At 44.3% G+C, this 21328-nt stretch overlaps 1 protein-coding gene across 1 annotated transcript in view; it reads left to right on the top strand.

Annotated features, from left to right (window-relative positions):
- Positions 1–21328, top strand: part of PHEX (phosphate regulating endopeptidase X-linked) — a 467693-nt gene that overhangs the window by 375483 nt on the left and 70882 nt on the right. Inside the window, exon 14 of the mRNA XM_069761473.1 lies at positions 11579–11682. Coding sequence (XP_069617574.1) covers positions 11579–11682 — 104 coding nt within the window. The remainder of the gene's footprint in view (positions 1–11578; positions 11683–21328) is intronic.

Here is a 21328-nt window from a genome sequence, read left to right as displayed (position 1 = left end):
GAGATGGTGTGTTACACTCCAAGGTGTTCCCCAGGTTGCCTTTCCTGAGCTTCGATCTTCATGCTCTCGTTTAGTAGGTGTCGGAAAGTAGGCTGCATTAGGCCTACAAATTGGGTATGGGGTGGAGAGAGATGGTGTGTTACACTCCAAGGTGTTCCCCAGGTTGCCTTTCCTGAGCTTCGATCTTCATGCTCTCGTTTAGTAGGTGTCGGAAAGTAGGCTGCATTAGGCCTACAAATTGGGTATGGGGTGGAGAGAGATGGTGTGTTACACTCCAAGGTGTTCCCCAGGTTTCCTTGCCATTGCTTCGGTCTTCCGACTCTCGTTTAGTAGTTGTAGAAAAGTACACAGCATTAGGCCTACAAAATGGGTATGGGGTGGAGAGAGATGGTGTGTTACACTCCAAGGTGTTCCCCAGGTTGCCTTTCCTGAGCTTCGATCTTCATGCTCTCGTTTAGTAGGTGTCGGAAAGTAGGCTGCATTAGGCCTAAAAAATGGGGAATGGGGTGGAGAGAGATGGTGTGTTACACTCCAAGGTGTTCCCCAGGTTTCCTTGCCATTGCTTCGGTCTTCCGACTCTCGTTTAGTAGTTGTAGAAAAGTACACTGCATTAGGCCTAAAAAATGGGTATGGGGTGGAGAGAGATGGTGTGTTACACTCCAAGGTGTTCCCCAGGTTGCCTTTCCTGAGCTTCGATCTTCATGCTCTCGTTTAGTAGGTGTCGGAAAGTAGGCTGCATTAGGCCTACAAATTGGGTATGGGGTGGAGAGAGATGGTGTGTTACACTCCAAGGTGTTCCCCAGGTTGCCTTTCCTGAGCTTCGATCTTCATGCTCTCGTTTAGTAGGTGTCGGAAAGTAGGCTGCATTAGGCCTACAAATTGGGTATGGGGTGGAGAGAGATGGTGTGTTACACTCCAAGGTGTTCCCCAGGTTTCCTTGCCATTGCTTCGGTCTTCCGACTCTCGTTTAGTAGTTGTAGAAAAGTACACAGCATTAGGCCTACAAAATGGGTATGGGGTGGAGAGAGATGGTGTGTTACACTCCAAGGTGTTCCCCAGGTTGCCTTTCCTGAGCTTCGATCTTCATGCTCTCGTTTAGTAGGTGTCGGAAAGTAGGCTGCATTAGGCCTAAAAAATGGGGAATGGGGTGGAGAGAGATGGTGTGTTACACTCCAAGGTGTTCCCCAGGTTTCCTTGCCATTGCTTCGGTCTTCCGACTCTCGTTTAGTAGTTGTAGAAAAGTACACTGCATTAGGCCTAAAAAATGGGTATGGGGTGGAGAGAGATGGTGTGTTACACTCCAAGGTGTTCCCCAGGTTGCCTTTCCTGAGCTTCGATCTTCATGCTCTCGTTTAGTAGGTGTCGGAAAGTAGGCTGCATTAGGCCTACAAATTGGGTATGGGGTGGAGAGAGATGGTGTGTTACACTCCAAGGTGTTCCCCAGGTTGCCTTTCCTGAGCTTCGATCTTCATGCTCTCGTTTAGTAGGTGTCGGAAAGTAGGCTGCATTAGGCCTACAAATTGGGTATGGGGTGGAGAGAGATGGTGTGTTACACTCCAAGGTGTTCCCCAGGTTTCCTTGCCATTGCTTCGGTCTTCCGACTCTCGTTTAGTAGTTGTAGAAAAGTACACAGCATTAGGCCTACAAAATGGGTATGGGGTGGAGAGAGATGGTGTGTTACACTCCAAGGTGTTCCCCAGGTTGCCTTTCCTGAGCTTCGATCTTCATGCTCTCGTTTAGTAGGTGTCGGAAAGTAGGCTGCATTAGGCCTAAAAAATGGGGAATGGGGTGGAGAGAGATGGTGTGTTACACTCCAAGGTGTTCCCCAGGTTTCCTTGCCATTGCTTCGGTCTTCCGACTCTCGTTTAGTAGTTGTAGAAAAGTACACTGCATTAGGCCTAAAAAATGGGTATGGGGTGGAGAGAGATGGTGTGTTACACTCCAAGGTGTTCCCCAGGTTGCCTTTCCTGAGCTTCGATCTTCATGCTCTCGTTTAGTAGGTGTCGGAAAGTAGGCTGCATTAGGCCTACAAATTGGGTATGGGGTGGAGAGAGATGGTGTGTTACACTCCAAGGTGTTCCCCAGGTTGCCTTTCCTGAGCTTCGATCTTCATGCTCTCGTTTAGTAGGTGTCGGAAAGTAGGCTGCATTAGGCCTACAAATTGGGTATGGGGTGGAGAGAGATGGTGTGTTACACTCCAAGGTGTTCCCCAGGTTTCCTTGCCATTGCTTCGGTCTTCCGACTCTCGTTTAGTAGTTGTAGAAAAGTACACAGCATTAGGCCTACAAAATGGGTATGGGGTGGAGAGAGATGGTGTGTTACACTCCAAGGTGTTCCCCAGGTTGCCTTTCCTGAGCTTCGATCTTCATGCTCTCGTTTAGTAGGTGTCGGAAAGTAGGCTGCATTAGGCCTAAAAAATGGGGAATGGGGTGGAGAGAGATGGTGTGTTACACTCCAAGGTGTTCCCCAGGTTTCCTTGCCATTGCTTCGGTCTTCCGACTCTCGTTTAGTAGTTGTAGAAAAGTACACTGCATTAGGCCTAAAAAATGGGTATGGGGTGGAGAGAGATGGTGTGTTACACTCCAAGGTGTTCCCCAGGTTGCCTTTCCTGAACTTCGATCTTCATGCTCTCGTTTAGTAGGTGTCGGAAAGTAGGCTGCATTAGGCCTACAAATTGGGTATGGGGTGGAGAGAGATGGTGTGTTACACTCCAAGGTGTTCCCCAGGTTTCCTTGCCATTGCTTCGGTCTTCCGACTCTCGTTTAGTAGTTGTAGAAAAGTACACAGCATTAGGCCTACAAAATGGGTATGGGGTGGAGAGAGATGGTGTGTTACACTCCAAGGTGTTCCCCAGGTTGCCTTTCCTGAGCTTCTATCTTCAGGCTCTCATTAAATTGTGGTTAAATGGAACAACTGCATTTGGCGTACTAGTTGGTTTGGGGCCTACTATCGGTGTCTGCCACTCCTTGCTGTTCTCCTGGTTTCCTGTCCTGAAATTCCATTTTCAGCCTCTCGTTAAGTAGTTGTTAATGTTAGACTGCATTTGGCCTACTAGTTGGGTTGGGGCCTACTATCGGTGTCTGCCACTCCTTGCTGTTCTCCTCCACTGAACAAAGCTGTGCCGCCTGTTTACTACGGTTGCCAATTTTGAACTGCATTTCGACTACTTACTGATTTGGCCCTACTCTCTGTGTCAGCCTCTCATTCCAGTTGTCCTCCACTGCAATGCCCCCTGGTTATTCCTGTGTTACCAATTTTGAACTGCATTTAGCCCACTTTCTTCTTTGGGCCTATATCTGTGTTTCCACTTCATCGTGCCCATTGCCCAGCCAGTGATAGATGAGTCTGCTGGTACATTGACCCATAACGCAACATTCCCCGTGCACGCTACACAACAACATTGTGACCCTGCTGAAAGTCAGGTTGCTCTTCCCGCATACCATACCACCTTACACGGGGACAAAGAGGAAGGTGCAGATGAAAGTGCAGGTTCCTTCATCAGGTGGGGGGAGGAATACTAGTTGGCGACGTCACTGGCACAGGGCCTCTCATAGTACGCAAAAGTGTTGCTGCCGGTGGGAGGCGCCCCCGCCGTGCAAACACACCGCTGTACTTTGAGGGGCCCTGTGCCAGTGCCAATGCCAACGAGTGGGCCCCCCCTGCTTGCTCAGGTTCACAGCACTTGCAAAGTTGAAATACTTACCTCTCCCTGCTCCACTGCCGTGACGTGGTCCAGATTTCCTGGGCCCACTAATTACTTGAACCAGCCCTACCCCCCACAACTTTAGCCAAATGACCCCCAATTTCAAATGCCTTCCAATTATTATAAGGTAAATTACGCTTGACAAGCTTCATTAAGAAGAATGGATGGTTTTGACATTAAAATGGGTACTCTAGGTGTTTTCCTGGCCCCCACTCACTGCCGACTATGCTGCCCCATTGACTTGCATTGGGTTTCGTGTTTCGGTCGATCCCGACTTTACGTCATAATCGGCCGATTTCACTCGACCCGACTTTGGACATAGTCGGGTTTCGCAAAACCCGGCTCGACTCTAAAAAGGTCAAGGTCGCTCAACTCTAGTCAGCAGTTCTAAAATCACTTTCTACAGTCTTTATACAGCTTGTCTGGCTTGTCCTGGTTTGATTTATGGTGATAAAAGACACAATCGCTTCAATTTTATTTTGACAAACAAATACACTGCTCAAAAAAATAAAGGGAACACTAAAATCCCACATCCTAGATATCACTGAATGAAATATTCCAGTTGTAAATCTTTATTTCTTACATAGTGGAATGTGTTGAGAACAATAAAACCTAAAATTGATTAACGTAAATCTCAACTAATATCCCATGGAGGTCTGGATTTGGAATGATGCTCAAAATCAAAGTGGAAAATGAACTTACAGGCTGATCCAACATCAGTGGAAATGCCTCAAGACAAGGAAATGATGCTCAGTAGTGTGTGTGGCCTCCACGTGCATGTATGACCTCCATACAAGGCCTGGCAATCTCCTGATGAGGTAGCGGATGGTCCCCTGAGGGATCTCCTTCCAGACCTGGACTAAAGCATCCGCCAACTCCTGGACAGTCTGTGGTGCAACGTCACGTTGGTGGATGGTGTCTTGATGTCCCAGATGTGTTCAATCGGATCCAGGTCTGGGGAACGGGCAGGCCAGTCCATAGCTTCAGTGCATTCATCTTGCAGGAACTGCTGACACACTCCAGCCACATGAGGTCTATCATTGTCCTGCATTAGGAGGAATCCAGGGCCAACCGCACTAGCATATGGTCTCACAAGGGGTCTGAGAATCTCATCTCATTACCTAATGGCAGTCAGGCTACTTCTGGCGAGCACATGGAGGGCCGCACAGCCCTCCAAAGAGATGCCACCCCACACCATAACTGACCCACTGCCAAACTGGACATGATGAAGGATGTTGCAGGCAGCTGATCGCTCTCCACAGCGCCTCCAGACTCTATCACGTCTGTCACATGTGCTGTGTGAACCTGCTTTCATCTGTGAATAGCACAGGGCGCCATTGGTGAATTTGCCAATCCTGGTGTTCTGTGTCAATTGCTAAGCGTCCTGCACGGTGTTGGGCTGTGAGCACAACCCCCATCTGTGGATGTCAGACACTCAGACCATCCTCATGGAGTCAGTTTCTAACCGTTTGTGCAGACACATGCACATTTGTGGCCTGCTGGAGGTCATTTTGCAGGGCTCTGGCAGTGCTCCTCCTGTTCCTCCTTGCACAAAGGCTGAGGTAGTGGACATGCTGCTGGGTTGTTGCCTTCCTACAGCCCCCTCCACGTCTCCTGGTGTAGTGGCCTGTCTCCTGGTAGTGCCTCCAGCCTCTGAGGAGTCTGTCTCATGCTACCACGAGTGTGGAAGCACAACCAACATTCAAAAGTGACCAAAACATCAGCCAGAATGCATAGGTACTGAGATGTGGTCTGTGGTCCCCACCTGCAGAACCACTCCTTTATTGAGTGTGTCTTGATAATTGCCAATAATTTCCATCTGTTGTCTATTCCATTTGCACAACAGCATGTGAAATTGATTGTCAAACAGTGTTGCTTCCTAAGTGGACAGTTTGATTTCACAGAAGTTTTATTTACTTGGAGTTATATTGTTGTTTAAGTGTTCCCTTTATTTTTTTGAGCAGTGTATAATAAAGGGATATTTCTACAATTGACACGCACAATCTTTCTATAAGATACGTCATAAATATCTTATCCAAAGAGGAACCACTGCTGGGACATCAAATTGGAAGAATCTGGCCAGCATATCATGAAAAAAATTGGGACATGCTATCCTTGACCTTTGAATAGTTCTGGGATCCAAACAATAGTGGCATAGCCCATTAATTTCCTACAGATATGCCATAAATGTATAACATCACAATTGCATATTTTAAAAAAGTTGAAATGATTATTTTTCAATCATATGTAAAAAAAATTAATTGAAACACATTTCAAGATATGTATGTATGTATGTATAGGAAATTATGGGCAAAATTATCTGGAGCCACCACCAACGGGTGCTTCAGTCTTTCACTATGGGGCAGTTTTAAATGGAAGACTAAGCAAAAAACAAGGAACTGCAAGACCCCTCAGGTAATCTCCTGCCATGTGTAGGTGGCAGGGAGCTACAGGTTGCACTGTCGCATTTTAAAGGGAAACTGTCATGTCTCCAAATATTTTTAACATACAGATATGGCGTGATCCTAAAGGTTATCAGCATTCTAAAATTGTGCGGCCACTGTACTGAAAGCACAGTTACTAGAAGCAAATTAACTTTGTTCCTCCTGGCAGCCTCTGGCTTTCAGTCATGGAGGCCTGGCTGGAGCATCTTCAGTCACCGCTTAGTACACAGTGTATGCAAGCTGTAACCACTCCCCAGAACTGACTGACAGCTTTCTCTGTAGTGTCAGTGCAAAGATGGCTTTCAGTCAGTGTGGGGCATATATACAGCTAGCACACACTGTGTACTAAGCGGCAACTGAAGATGAGCTGGCTGTGCCTCTATGACTGAAAGCCGGAGGCTGCTGGGAGGAATAAAGTTAATTTCCTCCCAGTAGCTGCACTTTCAGTACGGTGGCCGCACAGCTTTAAAACACTATTTATGTGCAAATTAACTCCATATCTACTGGTTAATAGTGTTTGGGGACATGACACTTTCCCTTTCACTGTGTTCATCCAAACAAATTTCTATTATAGCGGTTAAGGCCTCCTACCCAGCATCCACAAGTGTAATATTTTACTGTAGCCGAAATTTTCCAGCTTTCAGAATCATATAATGTGTTTCATTTGCATAATTTTATGTATTCCTTCTTTTTATTATTCATGGGGGTATACATTTTTTCAAAGCTAAAGCAATTAAGATTTTCATATGGGGAAAATGGAGATTAATTAAGCATTATAATTGTTGAATATATTGAAAGTCATTACAGTATTTTCCAGACGAGGTAAAATAAATATATTATCTCAGTTTTACTTAACTGAAAATGTAAATGGATTATTATGTTTTTAGTTACTTTATTTGCAGAGAAATGAAAGTCAGGAGAGCATTTAATGTTTGTATTTACAGAATATTACGATGCTACCTTTACATAACAGGGCTAAATAAAAGGTACAATGTTGTGATATGCCAAGCGGTGCATTTACTGTTTAATGTGTTTCAATAAATTAAGACTGGCTGTGTAATTACTGAATTTTTTTTAGATGTTCCGATATTGTTATAGGAATAGTACAACGTAATGACATGTTGTTTTCAGGCCACAAGTAACCTATAACTCAGAAGTGGTTATTAGCATTGTTTGTGCCAGTTAGCCTTCAAGTTGTAAGGGAGCAAAATCATGCAACTATGGATGTCTACTGGAAGCCTGACTATGCAACAATATGTCTCTTTTTTCATGTACAGCGTTGAGGTTTCAGCTCTCTGGTAGTAGCTTGAACACTCACAATCCACCAGCTCCGTCTTTCTTGAACCTTAACACAACTATTCCTCCCTGAGTTAGTCCAGCTGCATTTTATTAGGACTGTAATACCAAGACTGGAGTATGGGAATGACCTTTCTCATCCAGGCTCTGTTGGTTGCTCCTAAATCCCTGACCAAAATCCAGTCAAAGTATAACCAACTCAAGAACCTATTGTTACTGGTGCAAATCTCTCGAGACTTACATGACCGAGGTCAGCCACCTCAGTGATACATACCTGCCATCCAGGATCTTACCTCCTGCTTTCTTACAACAGCCATACAGAGTTTTACTCTGTCTTATTCTTATCTACCAGAAAATACATTCTTAAACATTACATTGTTTGCTAAATTATAGCTCTATTTTCCCAAAAAAAGCATTACTGTTCAAGATAAATATCTCTGACATCATCTTTGTGCTTCTATAATACCCCTTCACTTGGCTCTTTTAGCGTTCATGCAGACTTATTTAGCTAATCACCAATAATGGTGACTTTTATGTCACTTTTATGTCACTTTGCTCATTTGTTGGGTGATATGGCGGTCGGTTTACATGGCCTATAATTGTGAACGATCGGTTATTCGCTGATTGACATCTCATCTTAGTGTATCTTGCAAAAGTTTGCCTATCAGATTTTCATCATTTTCAATACCTCAGCTTTCTGTCAATCCTTAGAAATTTTTACAAGTTGAAAACACGTTCTGCTCATGAAGAAATATAGAAAATGTTCCGAACGTGAAATACAAAATAAAATGTATTAGAAAATTGCATTATACTGTAATTATTAACCTTTATTGACATAAAACTGACAAATCATTTTAAATCCAATATATTATATGAAGATTTAATATAAGTATTGTGATATAGGAGAGAAACTTTATATAAAATATAACCTTTTAATACCTATAGTGCATGTGCAGAAGTTCAGTTTTTAGTCCATGTATCTTATGGCATTTTTCATGTTTCTAGTATGTGTTAGATGTTCTCTGTTTGACTATTATTTATGTCAAGCTTAAAAAGATGAATCACGCCAATGCTCTTATACCTGAAATGTCCCCTTTCTATTTATTATCCTGAGTACAGCTAAAAAAATCCTTAGCTCAGCACTGACCCAATAAACCCGATCTAATACATGACTTAAGAACTCCATCTTCTGAAAATCAAACATAAATGACACTTAAAGGGAACCTGCCACATGTCACTATTTTTGCTTTGTTTATAGCATTCTGAACTTGCCCGGTGCCGGCACCTAGAGCTCCCCCAGCCTGGAGAAAATTAACTTTATTCCTCCCGGCAGCTTTCAGGTGTCAGTCATAGGGGCGCCGGGTTCAGTCACCGCTCTGTGCACAGTGAGCAATGGCTCTAACCCCGCCCCCAGAAACTAACTGACATCTGGCCTGAATGCCAAGCGAGCTGTCAGTCAGGGTTGGGGGTGCAGTTACAGCCGTCACTCTCTATACACAAAGCGGTGACTGAATCTGTACGGCCACCACCCCATGATTGAAACCCGAATGCTGCCGCGAGGAATGAAGTTAATTTCCTCCCAGTAGTGGGGTCTAAGTGCGAGTGCCGGGCAGGTTCACGACGCAGTTAACTTGCAGATTAACCCCATATCTGCAGGTTAATAACGTTTCCTGTATTTCACATTTTAATGTACACAGAACACTTGAAGATAAACCAGATATGCAATTAATTCATAATGAGTCAAATGAATTTAATATTACCTTTAATTTTTATCAATGAAGCTGACTAAAGTTCGAGCAGAAGAAATATCCTTGGTATTTATATCGTACTACACCCTTGGGAGGTTAATGATTCAGCAATAATCTTCGTATTCCAGCCAGAGGAGAGGGCAATTCTTATTTGTTGCATTATACCTGACTATAGCTACACTTTTACGTTTGTGGCACTTTTTATGGTCTTTAATAAGTGGATGTTTCACACTTGGTAATAATACAAAACAGCCAATTGACACCCCTCTAGATAATCCTGTAAGAAATGACCTTCAAATTAGTACTAAATACCATATCTCTGTAACCTGTATGGCAGACAAAACAAATCTGATTACTTAAAGCAGGGGTGGGGAATCATTTTTCTGCGAAGGGCCATTTGGATAGTTATACCATTCTTCGGGGGCCTTACAAACTCTGCCCACAAAGTACATCCTGACTCTGCCACTGGTTTCAGGACGTAATCTTTCATTTCGTCCATTACATGCCCTTCAGTGTTCAGTAGTGAACTCTGGGTGTGTGTGCTAACAGAGCAAGAAGAAAATAATGAGCTTGTGGCAATCAAAATACAGCTCCTTGCCCAAGAATTCGGCCCCTAAGAATCTGCTCGGCGGCCTGATAAAAGGTCATCGAGGGCCGTAAATGGCCCTGGGGCCTGAGGTTCCCCACCCCTGACTTAAAGGATCAGCGGTAGTAAGCTAAAAGCAAGAATTGGACACTTTTGACCTGTTGAAAATACATCTTTCCCCAGATCTGTCTTACGGCTTTAGTATAGACCGCATTGTCCAGACTGACCACCAGTTTCCTGACGTGAGCTCAACAGCCTGCTTAAGTTTCGGCCATGAGCCCATGAATGTTGGAAATGCATGAATCCGACCGACCATACTCAGCTGCAATTTCCTACCTATCTGATCTCTGTTCTACAAGATTAAAGGTACCGTCACACTGAACAATATCGTTAGCGATCCGTGACGCTGCAGCGTCCTGGCTAGTGATATCGTTCAGTTTGACAGGCAGCAGCAATCAGGATCCTGCTGTGCCATCGTTGGTCGCTGCAGAAAGTCCAGAACTTTATTTCGTCGCTGGACTCCCTGCAGACATCGCTGAATCGGCGTGTGTGACGCCGATTCAGCGATGTCTTCACTGGTAACCAGGGTAAACATCGGGTTACTAAGCGCAGGGCCGCGCTTAGTAACCCGATGTTTACCCTGGTTACCAGCGTAAAAGTAAAAAAAAAAAACACTACATACTTACCTTCCGCTGTCTGTCCCCGGCGCTGTGCTTCTCTGCACTGTGAGCGCCGGCCAGCCGGAAAGCAGAGCACAGCGGTGACGTCACCGCTGTGCTTTCCGGCCGCTGTGCTTACACAGTGCAGAGGAAAGCAGAGCGCCGGAGGACAGACAGCGGAAGGTAAGTATGAAGTGTTTGTTTTTTTTTACTTTTATGCTGGTAACCAGGGTAAACATCGGGTTACTAAGCGCGGCCCCGCGCTTAGCAACCCGATGTTTACTCTGGTTACCAGGGAACCGGCATCGTTGGTCGCTGGAGAGCTGTCTGTGTGACAGCTCTCCAGCGACCAAACAGCGACGCTGCAGCGATCGACATCGTTGTTGGTATCGCTGCAGCGTCGCTTAGTGTGACGGTACCTTTAGAGTAGTAAGTAGGGAACAAACACTTCACATGAATATTTTTATCTATGGTCAGATTTAGAGTCCTACATTTTTATTATGTTTCCAACATTCAATTATCCTTAAAAACTTTGTTTCTTTATTCCATGTTACACGACTGACACAGTAAAACTTTTCAAAGCTTACAAGTTTCAAGCAGGTACTCCGCTTTTACCGGGGCCTGTTAGACCAGTTGGGGCTCTGGGGAAAAGTTTACAGTGCGGCCCCAAATGCTAACATATTGCACCATCTCAGAAACATTTTGGTTGTATTTACATGCGCTGAGTTCAGACCGCTAAACGAAATACCTAGGTTGCCTGCCCCTAATGCAGGCCCTGGCTCATACTTCGGGTCAGAATAGGCTTGGAATATTTTAGCTGTGTCTATACTGTGTTACATGGGATAAAGGAATATTTTTAAGGATTATTGAGTGCTGGATTATTAACTTATATTTCTGTTATTCTTTCTATAATGGTATCATTATTCATATATTATTCATTATAGTTGAAATTCTGGACTCAGTTACAGACATTCAGTTGAAGTCTTCAGGTTTTTTTTTTCCTCTTTGAAGGTCACTGTGAGCATGAACTTCATATTCAAATATTTATAAGCTTTTGCTTGAGTTTCGTTGAATTGTCAGCATAAATTATACTTTTCTCATTTCATCTATGATATTTTAAAAAAATATGCTTTTTTACACAGCTGAAATTTTCTGAGTCAGACTATTTTGGAAATATACTGCAGACACTACATTTCCTATCACAATCAGATTTTTATTGGCTGAGGAAAGAAGTTCCAAAAAAAGAGTAAGTAATGCATTTTACTTTTCATTTTTGGTTTTTCTGTGGACTATTCAATAAACCACTATACTTCTCATCAGAATACCATGACATTTTTCGTTTAAGAATAACGCACCTGGTTAAGTCTTGATTAAATATTTTTGCGCAATAATCATTTTTAACAATGGTGTACAATTATTATTTTTTTTTATCTTAAAGGGAATCTGTCAGCAGTTTTTTACTGTGTAATCTGAGGACAGCATGAGGTACAGGTTAAAACACAGATTTCAATGATGTCTCACATGTAAGGCTTTGTGCTGTCGTTTACTTACACTTAAGGTTTTTTCACTTGGTGATTATCATTTTTCGAACTACAGCAGCTACAGCAGCGTGTGCATGCTAGCCTGACTCCGCCTCCTCCTCTGATAGGCAGCTCCCTATCTATAGACAATATACATACAGACCATGGTGAGGTCTGGGTTAGCTTTCTAAGCTATGCTGTGTTGCTAAATCTAAGAACTTTGTGTCAGAACCGCGGTACCCAGTAAACTAAGTGATACATCGTTAGATTCTGGGTCTATTTGCCTACATTACGCTGCTCTCAGCTCTCAGATGACTAGCAAAAACCTGTTGACAGATTTCCTTTAACACATACAGTACATCTAGTGTTCAACATAAAAGTTTTAGAATATAAGCACTAAATTCAAGTTTCTATTCTAGATGTAAAAATGAAATTTAAAAATAGCAGAAATTTGACAAAAATATCTAAAAATTAGCAAACTTTTAACGATTATCCCTCTCATCCAAATAGTCATACCACACAAAATAATTAATAAATAGCATTTACCTCTTGTCCGCTTGAGCACCATCTGTAACATGTTCTTTTATTTTGTTAGGATGTTAGAAGCGTTAAAATTGTAGCAATAATTCTTTATTTTTTCAAGAAAATTTACAAAACTTACTTTTATAGGAACTTTTTCAGTTTTGAAGTGACATTCGGGGTGCCATATATTGGAAAACCCCTAAAAGTGATATAATTTTAACATCAGCCCCCCTCAACATATTCAAAACTGCTGTCAGGCAGTTTATTAACCCTTTGGGTCCTTTTCAGGAATTAATGCACAGTGGCATGTCAGGAAAGTTTAAGAGACATATGATTTCAGCCACCGGATAACAGTAATGTATATTGAGTTGAGTTACATTGACTTATGACTTAATCATTTCAGAATTTTTACTTTCTTGGAAAGTGTGTGAAATAATAGAAAATGTCTAATTTGAAGAAATGGGTTACAATTGCTCTTGCACTTTTACCATCGATGTACTTTTAATAAATGTCCCCCAAAGGATTCATTTCTTTCCAGGGTCCTCACAACTGGCCTTTGTTATGATTCACTGAGGAATATCTGCAATTCTTTTGCTGCTCATGTTTAATCAGATTAATTGTGTTACATAAATCCTCAAAGCACTTTAGCTCCATTAATTAATATCCGTTTCTCTGAGGCACCACAAGAATTAGCCACTGAGCGGCACGGTTTTGTAGGCCTGTCTCTATTTGGATGCAAGATGAAATGTCCCCTGCTGTGCTTACATTTCATATGTGTCTCCATCAAAGTCTTTTTGTTTCTTTTCCCTTTACATTTGCTAAATTGCTCATTAAGATATACGGTAATTGTTTTTTTCATTGTTATTTTTGAACACATCTGCATTTTTTTTTGTTGCATTTGATTATAGTTGTTTAATTACAATTTTAGCAAATACAAGTGTGGAGATAATATTGTAATATTAACTCTTATCTTTGGTTATATAGTGCCATCATGTTCCAAAGTCTTATGCAAACATAATGACAAATGGTGATTATAACACAGATGACGCCACAGCGGAGGATCTTGCCTTTTAAAGAGAACCTGTCAGCAGGATTTAGCAATATAAAGTAAAGGCATGTGGAGCGCCCACTAGGACCCTGGGGTACTCGGGCCGGGTCCGATGGTCGTTAAAGGGGTGGACACGGTGACAGTGACCTGGTCCATGGCCCTGGGCATCCAAGTAAAAGGAAAGGACTTTAAAGGGGTTATTTGAATAAAGAGTGTTCCTGATGCCACCTGTGGTATTCAGTCAGGGATAACCGACACTGCTTAAAAGGGTCCTCTGGGGGTGATGGCACTGCAGCATGGATGTTATGGCTTCCCACAGGTGAAGCTGGGTCTCCAGGGTTCCCGTTGTAATAGGCAAAGATGGTGTGGTGCCAGAAAGAATCAGAGGACACAAGGTTGCATTCTTTTTACCTGTTTACTGGTGGTGAAAAGCCACTGTACAGGGTACCAGTAACAGGTGATGGTGAGGTCTAGGCAGCCTGTGTTGTGAATTCTGTGGTCGGGCTCCCTCCTGTGGTCATGAATGGTACTTTGGCTGGTTCTGTCCATGGACTTCCTCTGGTGGGTGTTTCTGAGTTTCCTTCCACAGGTGACGAGGTTAATTCGGTTGCTGGCTGCTCTATTTAACTCCACTTGGATCTTTGCTCCATGCCACCTGTCAATGTTCCAGTATTGGTCTAGTTCACTCCTGGATCGTTCTTGTGACCTGTCTTCCCAGCAGAAGCTAAGTTTCCTGCTTGTTTTTCTTTGGTTTGCTATTTTTCTGTCCAGCTTGCTATTTTTATTGTTGTCTTGCTTGCTGGAAGCTCTGGGACGCAGAGGGAGCGCCTCCGCACCGTGAGTCAATGCGGAGGGTCTTTTTGCGCCCTCTGCGTGGTCTTTTTGTAGGCGAGGCATCCTTTCCTATCCTCAGTCTGTTCGGTAAGTCGGGCCTCGCTTTGCTGAATCTATTTCATCTCTGCGTTTGTGTTTTCATCTTTACTCGCAGTCATTGTGTGTGGGGGGCTGCCTTTTCCTTTGGGGAGTTTTTCTGAGGCAGGGTAGGCTTTATTTTTCTATCTTTGGGGCTAGCTGGTTCCTTGGGCTGTGCCGGGTTGCGTGGGGGGCGTTGGGGGCAGTCCGCGGCTGTTTCTGGTGTGCGTTGTGGGATTGGGGATTGCGGTCGGCGGAGTTCCCACGTCTGAGAGCTCGTCCTTTATTATCAGTGACTATCAGGTCATTCTGTGTGCTCTTAACCACCAGGTCCATTATTATCCTGACCACCAGGTCATAACAGTACAGGTGGCCCAAAGTACTAATGCATCTCAATAGAGGGATAAGAGAAGTTCTGAGAACATTTTTTTTCTTTGCAGTGTGTTTTGTCTCTCTTTTCCCCTTTACCTCTGGGTGGTTCAGGACACAGGTGTAAACATGGACATTCAAGGTCTGTCCTCTTGGATGGATAATCTCACTACAAGGGTACAAAACATTCAAGATTTTGTGGTTCAGAATCCGATGTCAGATCCTAGGATTCCAATTCCTGATTTGTTTTTTGGTGATAGATCTAAGTTCTTGAATTTCAAAAATAATTGTAAATTGTTTTTTGCCTTGAAACCTCGCTCCTCAGGTGACCCTGTTTAACAAGTAAAGATCATTATTTCTTTGTTCCGTGGTGACCCTCAAGACTGGGCATTTTCCCTTGCGCCAGGAGATCCGGCATTGCGTGATGTTGATGCGTTTTTCCTGGCGCTTGGATTGCTTTATGACGAACCTAATTCAGTGGATCAGGCAGAGAAAATCTTGCTGGCTCTGTGTCAGGGTCAGGATGAAGCGGAGATATATTGTCAGAAGTTTAGAAAGTGGTCTGTGCTCACTCAGTGGAATGAATGTGCCCTGGCAGCAATCTTCAGAAAGGGTCTCTCTGAAGCCCTTAAGGATGTCATGGTGGGATTTCCCATGCCTGCTGGTCTGAATGAGTCTATGTTTTTGGCCATTCAGATCGATCGACGCTTGCGTGAGCGTAAAGCTGTGTACCATTTGGCGGTACTATCTGAGCATGGGCCTGAGCCTATGCAATGTGATAGGACTTTGACCAGAGCTGAACGGCAAGAACACAGACGTCGGAATGGGCTATGTTTTTACTGTGGTGATTCCACTCATGCTATCTCCGATTGTCCTAAGCGCACTAAGCGGTTCGCTAGGTCTGCCACCATTGGTACGGTACAGTCTAAATTTCTATTGTCCGTTACTCTGATTTGCTCTTTGTCATCCTATTCTGTTATGGCATTTGTAGATTCAGGCGCTGCCCTGAATTTGATGGACTTGGAGTATGCTAGGCCCTGTGTTTTTTTCTTGGAGCCCTTGCAGTATCCTATTCCATTGAGAGGAATTGATGCTACGCCTTTGGCCAAGAATAAGCCTCAGTACTGGACCCAATTGACCATGTGCATGGCTCCTGCACATCAGGAGGATATCCGCTTTCTGGTGTTGCATAATCTGCATGATGTGGTCGTTTTGGGGTTGCCATGGCTACAGGTTCATAATCCAGGAAACAGGAATTTTTTTCAAACTGAGTGTTTTTGGTTTTACTATTCTCTTTTGTGTCTTCAGGTTCATAATCCAGTATTGGACTGGAAATCTATGTCTGTGTCCAGCTGGGGTTGCCAGGGGGTACATGGTGATGTTCCATTTTTGTCTATTTCGTCTTCCACTCCTTCTGAAGTTCCAGAGTTTTTGTCGGATTATCGGGATGTATTTGATGAGCCCAAAGCCAGTGCCCTACCTCCTCATAGGGATTGCGATTGTGCAATTAATTTGATTCCTGGTAGTATGTTTCCTAAGGGCCGTCTATTTAATTTATCTGTGCCAGAACACGCCGCTATGCGGAGTTATATAAAGGAATCCTTGGAGAAAGGCCATATTCGCCCGTCGTCATCACCGTTAGGAGCAAGGTTCTTTTTTGTGGCCAAGAAAGATGGTTCTTTGAGACCTTGTATTGATTACCGCCTTCTTAATAAAATTACAGTCAAATTTCAGTATCCTTTGCCGTTGCTGTCTGATTTGTTTGCTCGTATTAAAGGGGCTAGTTGGTTCACCAAGATAGATCTTCGAGGGGCGTATAATCTTGTGCGTATTAAACAAGGCGATGAATGGAAAACAGCATTTAATACGCCCGAGGGCCATTTTGAGTACCTGGTTATGCCATTCGGGCTTTCCAATGCTCCATCAGTATTTCAGTCCTTCCTGATTGTGTATTTGGATGATATTTTGGTCTTTTCGGATGATTGGTAGTCTCATGTGAAGCAGGTCGGAATGGTGTTCCAGGTCCTTCGTGCGAATTCCTTGTTTGTGAAGGGGTCAAAGTGTCTCTTTGGAGTTCAGAAGGTTTCATTTTTGGGGTTCATTTTTCCCCTTCTACTATCGAGATGGACCCTGTTAGAGTCCAGGCCATTTACGATTGGACTCAGCCGACATCTGTGAAGAGCCTGCAAATGTTCCTGGGCTTTGCTAATTTTTATCGGCGCTTCATCGCTAATTTTTCTAGCGTTGCTAAACCGTTGATTGATTTGACCAAGAAGGGTGCTGATGTGGTCAATTGGTCTTCTGCAGCTGTAGAGGCTTTTCAGGAGTTGAAGTGTCGTTTTTCTTCTGCCCCTGTGTTGTGCCAGCCAGATGTTTCGCTCCCGTTTCAGGTTGAGGTTGATGCTTCTGAGATTGAAGCAGGAGCTGTTTTGTCGCAAAGAAGTTCTGATGGCTCGGTGATGAAGCCATGTGCTTTCTTTTCTAGAAAGTTTTCGCCTGCTGAGCGTAATTATGATGTTGGTAATCGAGAGTTGTTGGCCATGAAGTGTGCATTCGAGGAGTGGCGTCATTGGCTTGAAGGAGCCAAGCATCGCGTGGTGGTCTTGACAGATCACAAGAATTTGACTTATCTTGAGTCTGCCAAACGGTTGAATCCGATGGTCGTTATTTTTCTCCCATTTTGATTTTGTGGTTTCGTACCTTCTGGGCTCTAAGAATGTGAAGGCTGATGCCCTGTCAAGGAGTTTTGTGCCTGACTCTCTGGGTGTTCCTGAGCCGGCGGGTATTCTCAAAGAGGGGGTAATTTTGTCTGCCATGTCCCCTGATTTGGGGCGGGTGCTGCAAAAATTTCAGGCTGATTGACCTGACCGTTGCCCAGCGGAGAAATTGTTTGTCCCTGATAGATGGACTAGTAGAGTTATCTCTGAGATTCATTGTTCAGTGTTGGCTGGGCATCCTGGAATCTTTGGTACCAGAGATTTGGTGGCTAGATCCTTTTGTTGGCCGTCTTTGTCACGGGATGTGCGTTCTTTTGTGCAGTCCTGTGGGACTTGTGCTCGGGCTAAGCCCTGCTGTTCTCGTGCCAGTGGGTTGCTTTTGCCCTTGCCGGTCCCGAAGAGGCCCTGGACACATATTTCTATGGATTTTATTTTGGATCTCCCCGTCTCTCAAAAGATGTCGGTCATTTGGGTGGTTTGTGATCGCTTTTCTAAGATGGTCCATTTGGTGCCCTTGTCTAAATTGCCTTCCTCCTCTGATTTGGTGCCATTATTTTTCCAGCATGTGGTTCGTTTACATGGTATTCCGGAGAACATCGTTTCTGACAGAGGTTCCCAGTTTGTTTTGAGGTTTTGGCGATCCTTTTGTGCTAGGATGGGCATTGATTTGTCTTTTTCCTCGGCTTTCCATCCTCAGACAAATGGCCAAACCGAACAAACTAATCAAACTTTGGAAACATATCTGAGATGCTTTGTTTCTGCTGATCAGGATGATTGGGTGTCCTTTTTGCCGTTGGCTGAGTTCGCCCTTAATAATCGGACCAGCTCGGCTACTTTGGTTTCGCCGTTTTTCTGCAATTCTGGTTTCCATCCTCGTTTCTCTTCAGGGCAGGTTGAGTCTTCAGACTGTCCTGGTGTAGATACTGTGGTTGATAGGTTGCAGCAGATTTGGACTCATGTGGTGGACAATTTGACATTGTCCCAGGAGAAGGCTCAACGTTTCGCTAACCGCCGACGCTGTGTGGGTCCCCGACTTCGTGTTGGGGATTTGGTTTGGTTGTCGTCTCGTTATGTTCCTATGAAGGTTTCCTCTCCTAAGTTTAAGCCTCGTTTCATTGGTCCGTATAAGATTTCTGAGGTTATCAATCCTGTGTCATTTCGTTTGGCCCTTCCTGCTTCTTTTGCCATCCATAATGTGTTCCATAGGTCATTATTGCGGAGATACGTGGCGCCTGTGGTTCCATCCGTTGATCCTCCTGCCCCGGTGTTGGTTGAGGGGGAGTTGGAGTATGTGGTGGAGAAGATTTTGGATTCTCGTATTTCGAGACGGAAACTCCAGTACCTGGTAAAGTGGAAGGGTTATGGTCAGGAAGATAATTCCTGGGTTTTTGCTTCTGATGTTCATGCTGCCGATCTGGTTCATGCCTTTCATTTGGCTCATCCTGGTCAGCCTGGGGGCTCTGGTGAGGGTTCGGTGACCCCTCCTCAAGGGGGGGTACTGTTGTGAATTCTGTGGTCGTGCTCCCTCCTGTGGTCATGAATGGTACTTCGGCTGGTTCTGTCCATGGACTTCCTCTGGTGGGTGTTTCTGAGTTTCCTTCCACAGGTGACGAGGTTAATTCGTTAGCTGGCTGCTCTATTTAACTCCACTTGGATCTTTGCTCCATGCCACCTGTCAATGTTCCAGTATTGGTCTAGTTCACTCCTGGATCGTTCTTGTGACCTGTCTTCCCAGCAGAAGCTAAGTTTCCTGCTTGTTTTTCTTTGGTTTGCTATTTTTCTGTCCAGCTTGCTATTTTTATTGTTGTCTTGCTTGCTGGAAGCTCTGGGACGCAGAGGGAGCGCCTCCGCACCGTGAGTCGGTGCGGAGGGTCTTTTTGCGCCCTCTGCATGGTCTTTTTGTAGGTTTTTGTGCTGACCGCGATCTCCATCTCCATTTCAATCTCCTGCCCTCCGGTGTATGCTGTGGGGCATACAGTCCCACACAGTCTCAGTCTCCCGTTGTCTGGTTCCTGCTCTTCAGCATGGAGGGAGCCCAGTCGCAGCTCCCCTCCAGCTCCTCTCTTCTCCTGTGCTCCTTCCTCCTACACACCCTCTACATACTAAACTGAACTAACTCCTCCTCCAAGCCACAACATACATATAGGGAAGCTCCCCTGAAACCGGGTTTAGAGCTCCCCCTTCTGGCCTGGCGTCAGAACATGTTGCATGTACAGATTACCTGTTAAAGGGATCCTCCTTGTTTTCAGGCATGGTATCATCCTCACTGAGAGGAATGCAATACCACTGTGGTACCTGAACTCCTGGGGTGCCTCATATGGCCATAATGACACTGTTCTACTGATTAAACTGATAACTTTGGTGAAGGAATCCAATCTCTAGTTCTTGTTTAATCAGCCTCTAAAGTTTTTGTTAAGTGATATATCATTAATGATTAATGATATATTAATGATATATCTGCATTGGGGTGGGACTGGGGGTACGGTCTTCTAATGCTCATCCAATGAGATCCTGGCTCAATTAGATCTTTATTAAGCTGAAATCTCAGCCATTTTATTGTAATCCTGAAGGCCGCCCATGGAATCACACTGCTTAGATGCTGCCCACCCCAATAACGGTGGCGGCATGGAATTTCAGAAAGGAGCCAAAGTGACCTGTAATAGCAACACAGCAGGCAGAGTGGTGGAGGATCAGAAGAAGACCATAACCCCAGTCCCACCCCAATGCACAGAGATATAGTTTGAAAAAAACTTTAGAGGCTGATTGAACACGAACCAGAGATCAGATTCCTTCACCAAAAGTATCAGTTTGAGCAGTAGGACAGCACCATTATGGCCATGTTTTAACTTAATATTGCTAAATCCTGCTGACATGTTCTCTGTAAACTATTGCATATGGCACAATGGCCATATAGTGGTACACAGTTCATAGGAGAAGATGTGCCACTATATAATGCTTTGCTGTCTGCTACATGGAAGAGAGAAGTCTTGAACATATGGCTTTATACTGAGAAAGAAAAAAAAGTTTTTATTTCATATATACAGTCACCATAAAGGCCTCAAACACTTCTATGCCATATTAAAACTTCATTATATCGCCCATACATGATGATGAAAGTGATTGTTCACTTGACTGGTTCCCCTCTGATCTAGCTATGGCGCATCCAGGACAGACCATATCTACAGTGAGATGAAGAGACATTTTAAGGCACTATTTGAGCTATGAATATCAACTGTTGTGGTTTAAAGGGGTTGTCCATTTTTCAACTTTATTACGCCATAGATTTGTCATGTTTAAAAATAAAAATAACTCTACTGACTGGCCCCAAATCTAGAGCTGCCTCTCCACTGCTTTCTTGGTATTTAAAAAATTGAGAAAGGTTGACACATCTGAGTTGCCCGCCAGGGCCGTGGGGTACCCGGTACTGGGTCCGATGTTCACAGGGGGATGTCACGGTGGCAACCCGGTCCATGGCCCTGGGCACCCGTGTAAAAGGGGAAATTGAATAAAGTTTATGTTTGTGACGCCACCTGTGGTATTCGGTCAGTGGGGACCGACGGTGCTTTAAGGGGTCCTCTGGGGTGATGTTATGGCAGCTAGATGGTATTACTTCCCACAGGTGAAGTATATCCCCAGGGCTTCCGGTGTGTAGATGGGAGATGGTGAATGGTGCAGTAAAGAATGAGGACACAGGTTTGCAGTCTCTTTACCTGGTTTACTGAAGACTTCAGGCAGCCACAGTCCAGGGTACCAGATCACAGGGCAGGCAGGGTCCAGCCGGCTTGGAGGCGAATCCAGAGTCCC

This window comes from Ranitomeya imitator, chromosome 3, assembly GCF_032444005.1.
Source record: "Ranitomeya imitator isolate aRanImi1 chromosome 3, aRanImi1.pri, whole genome shotgun sequence".
Taxonomy (NCBI): Eukaryota; Metazoa; Chordata; class Amphibia; order Anura; family Dendrobatidae; genus Ranitomeya; species Ranitomeya imitator.
The sequence above is the reverse complement of the archived record's forward strand: the minus strand, read 5'-3'. Positions and strand labels throughout refer to the sequence as shown.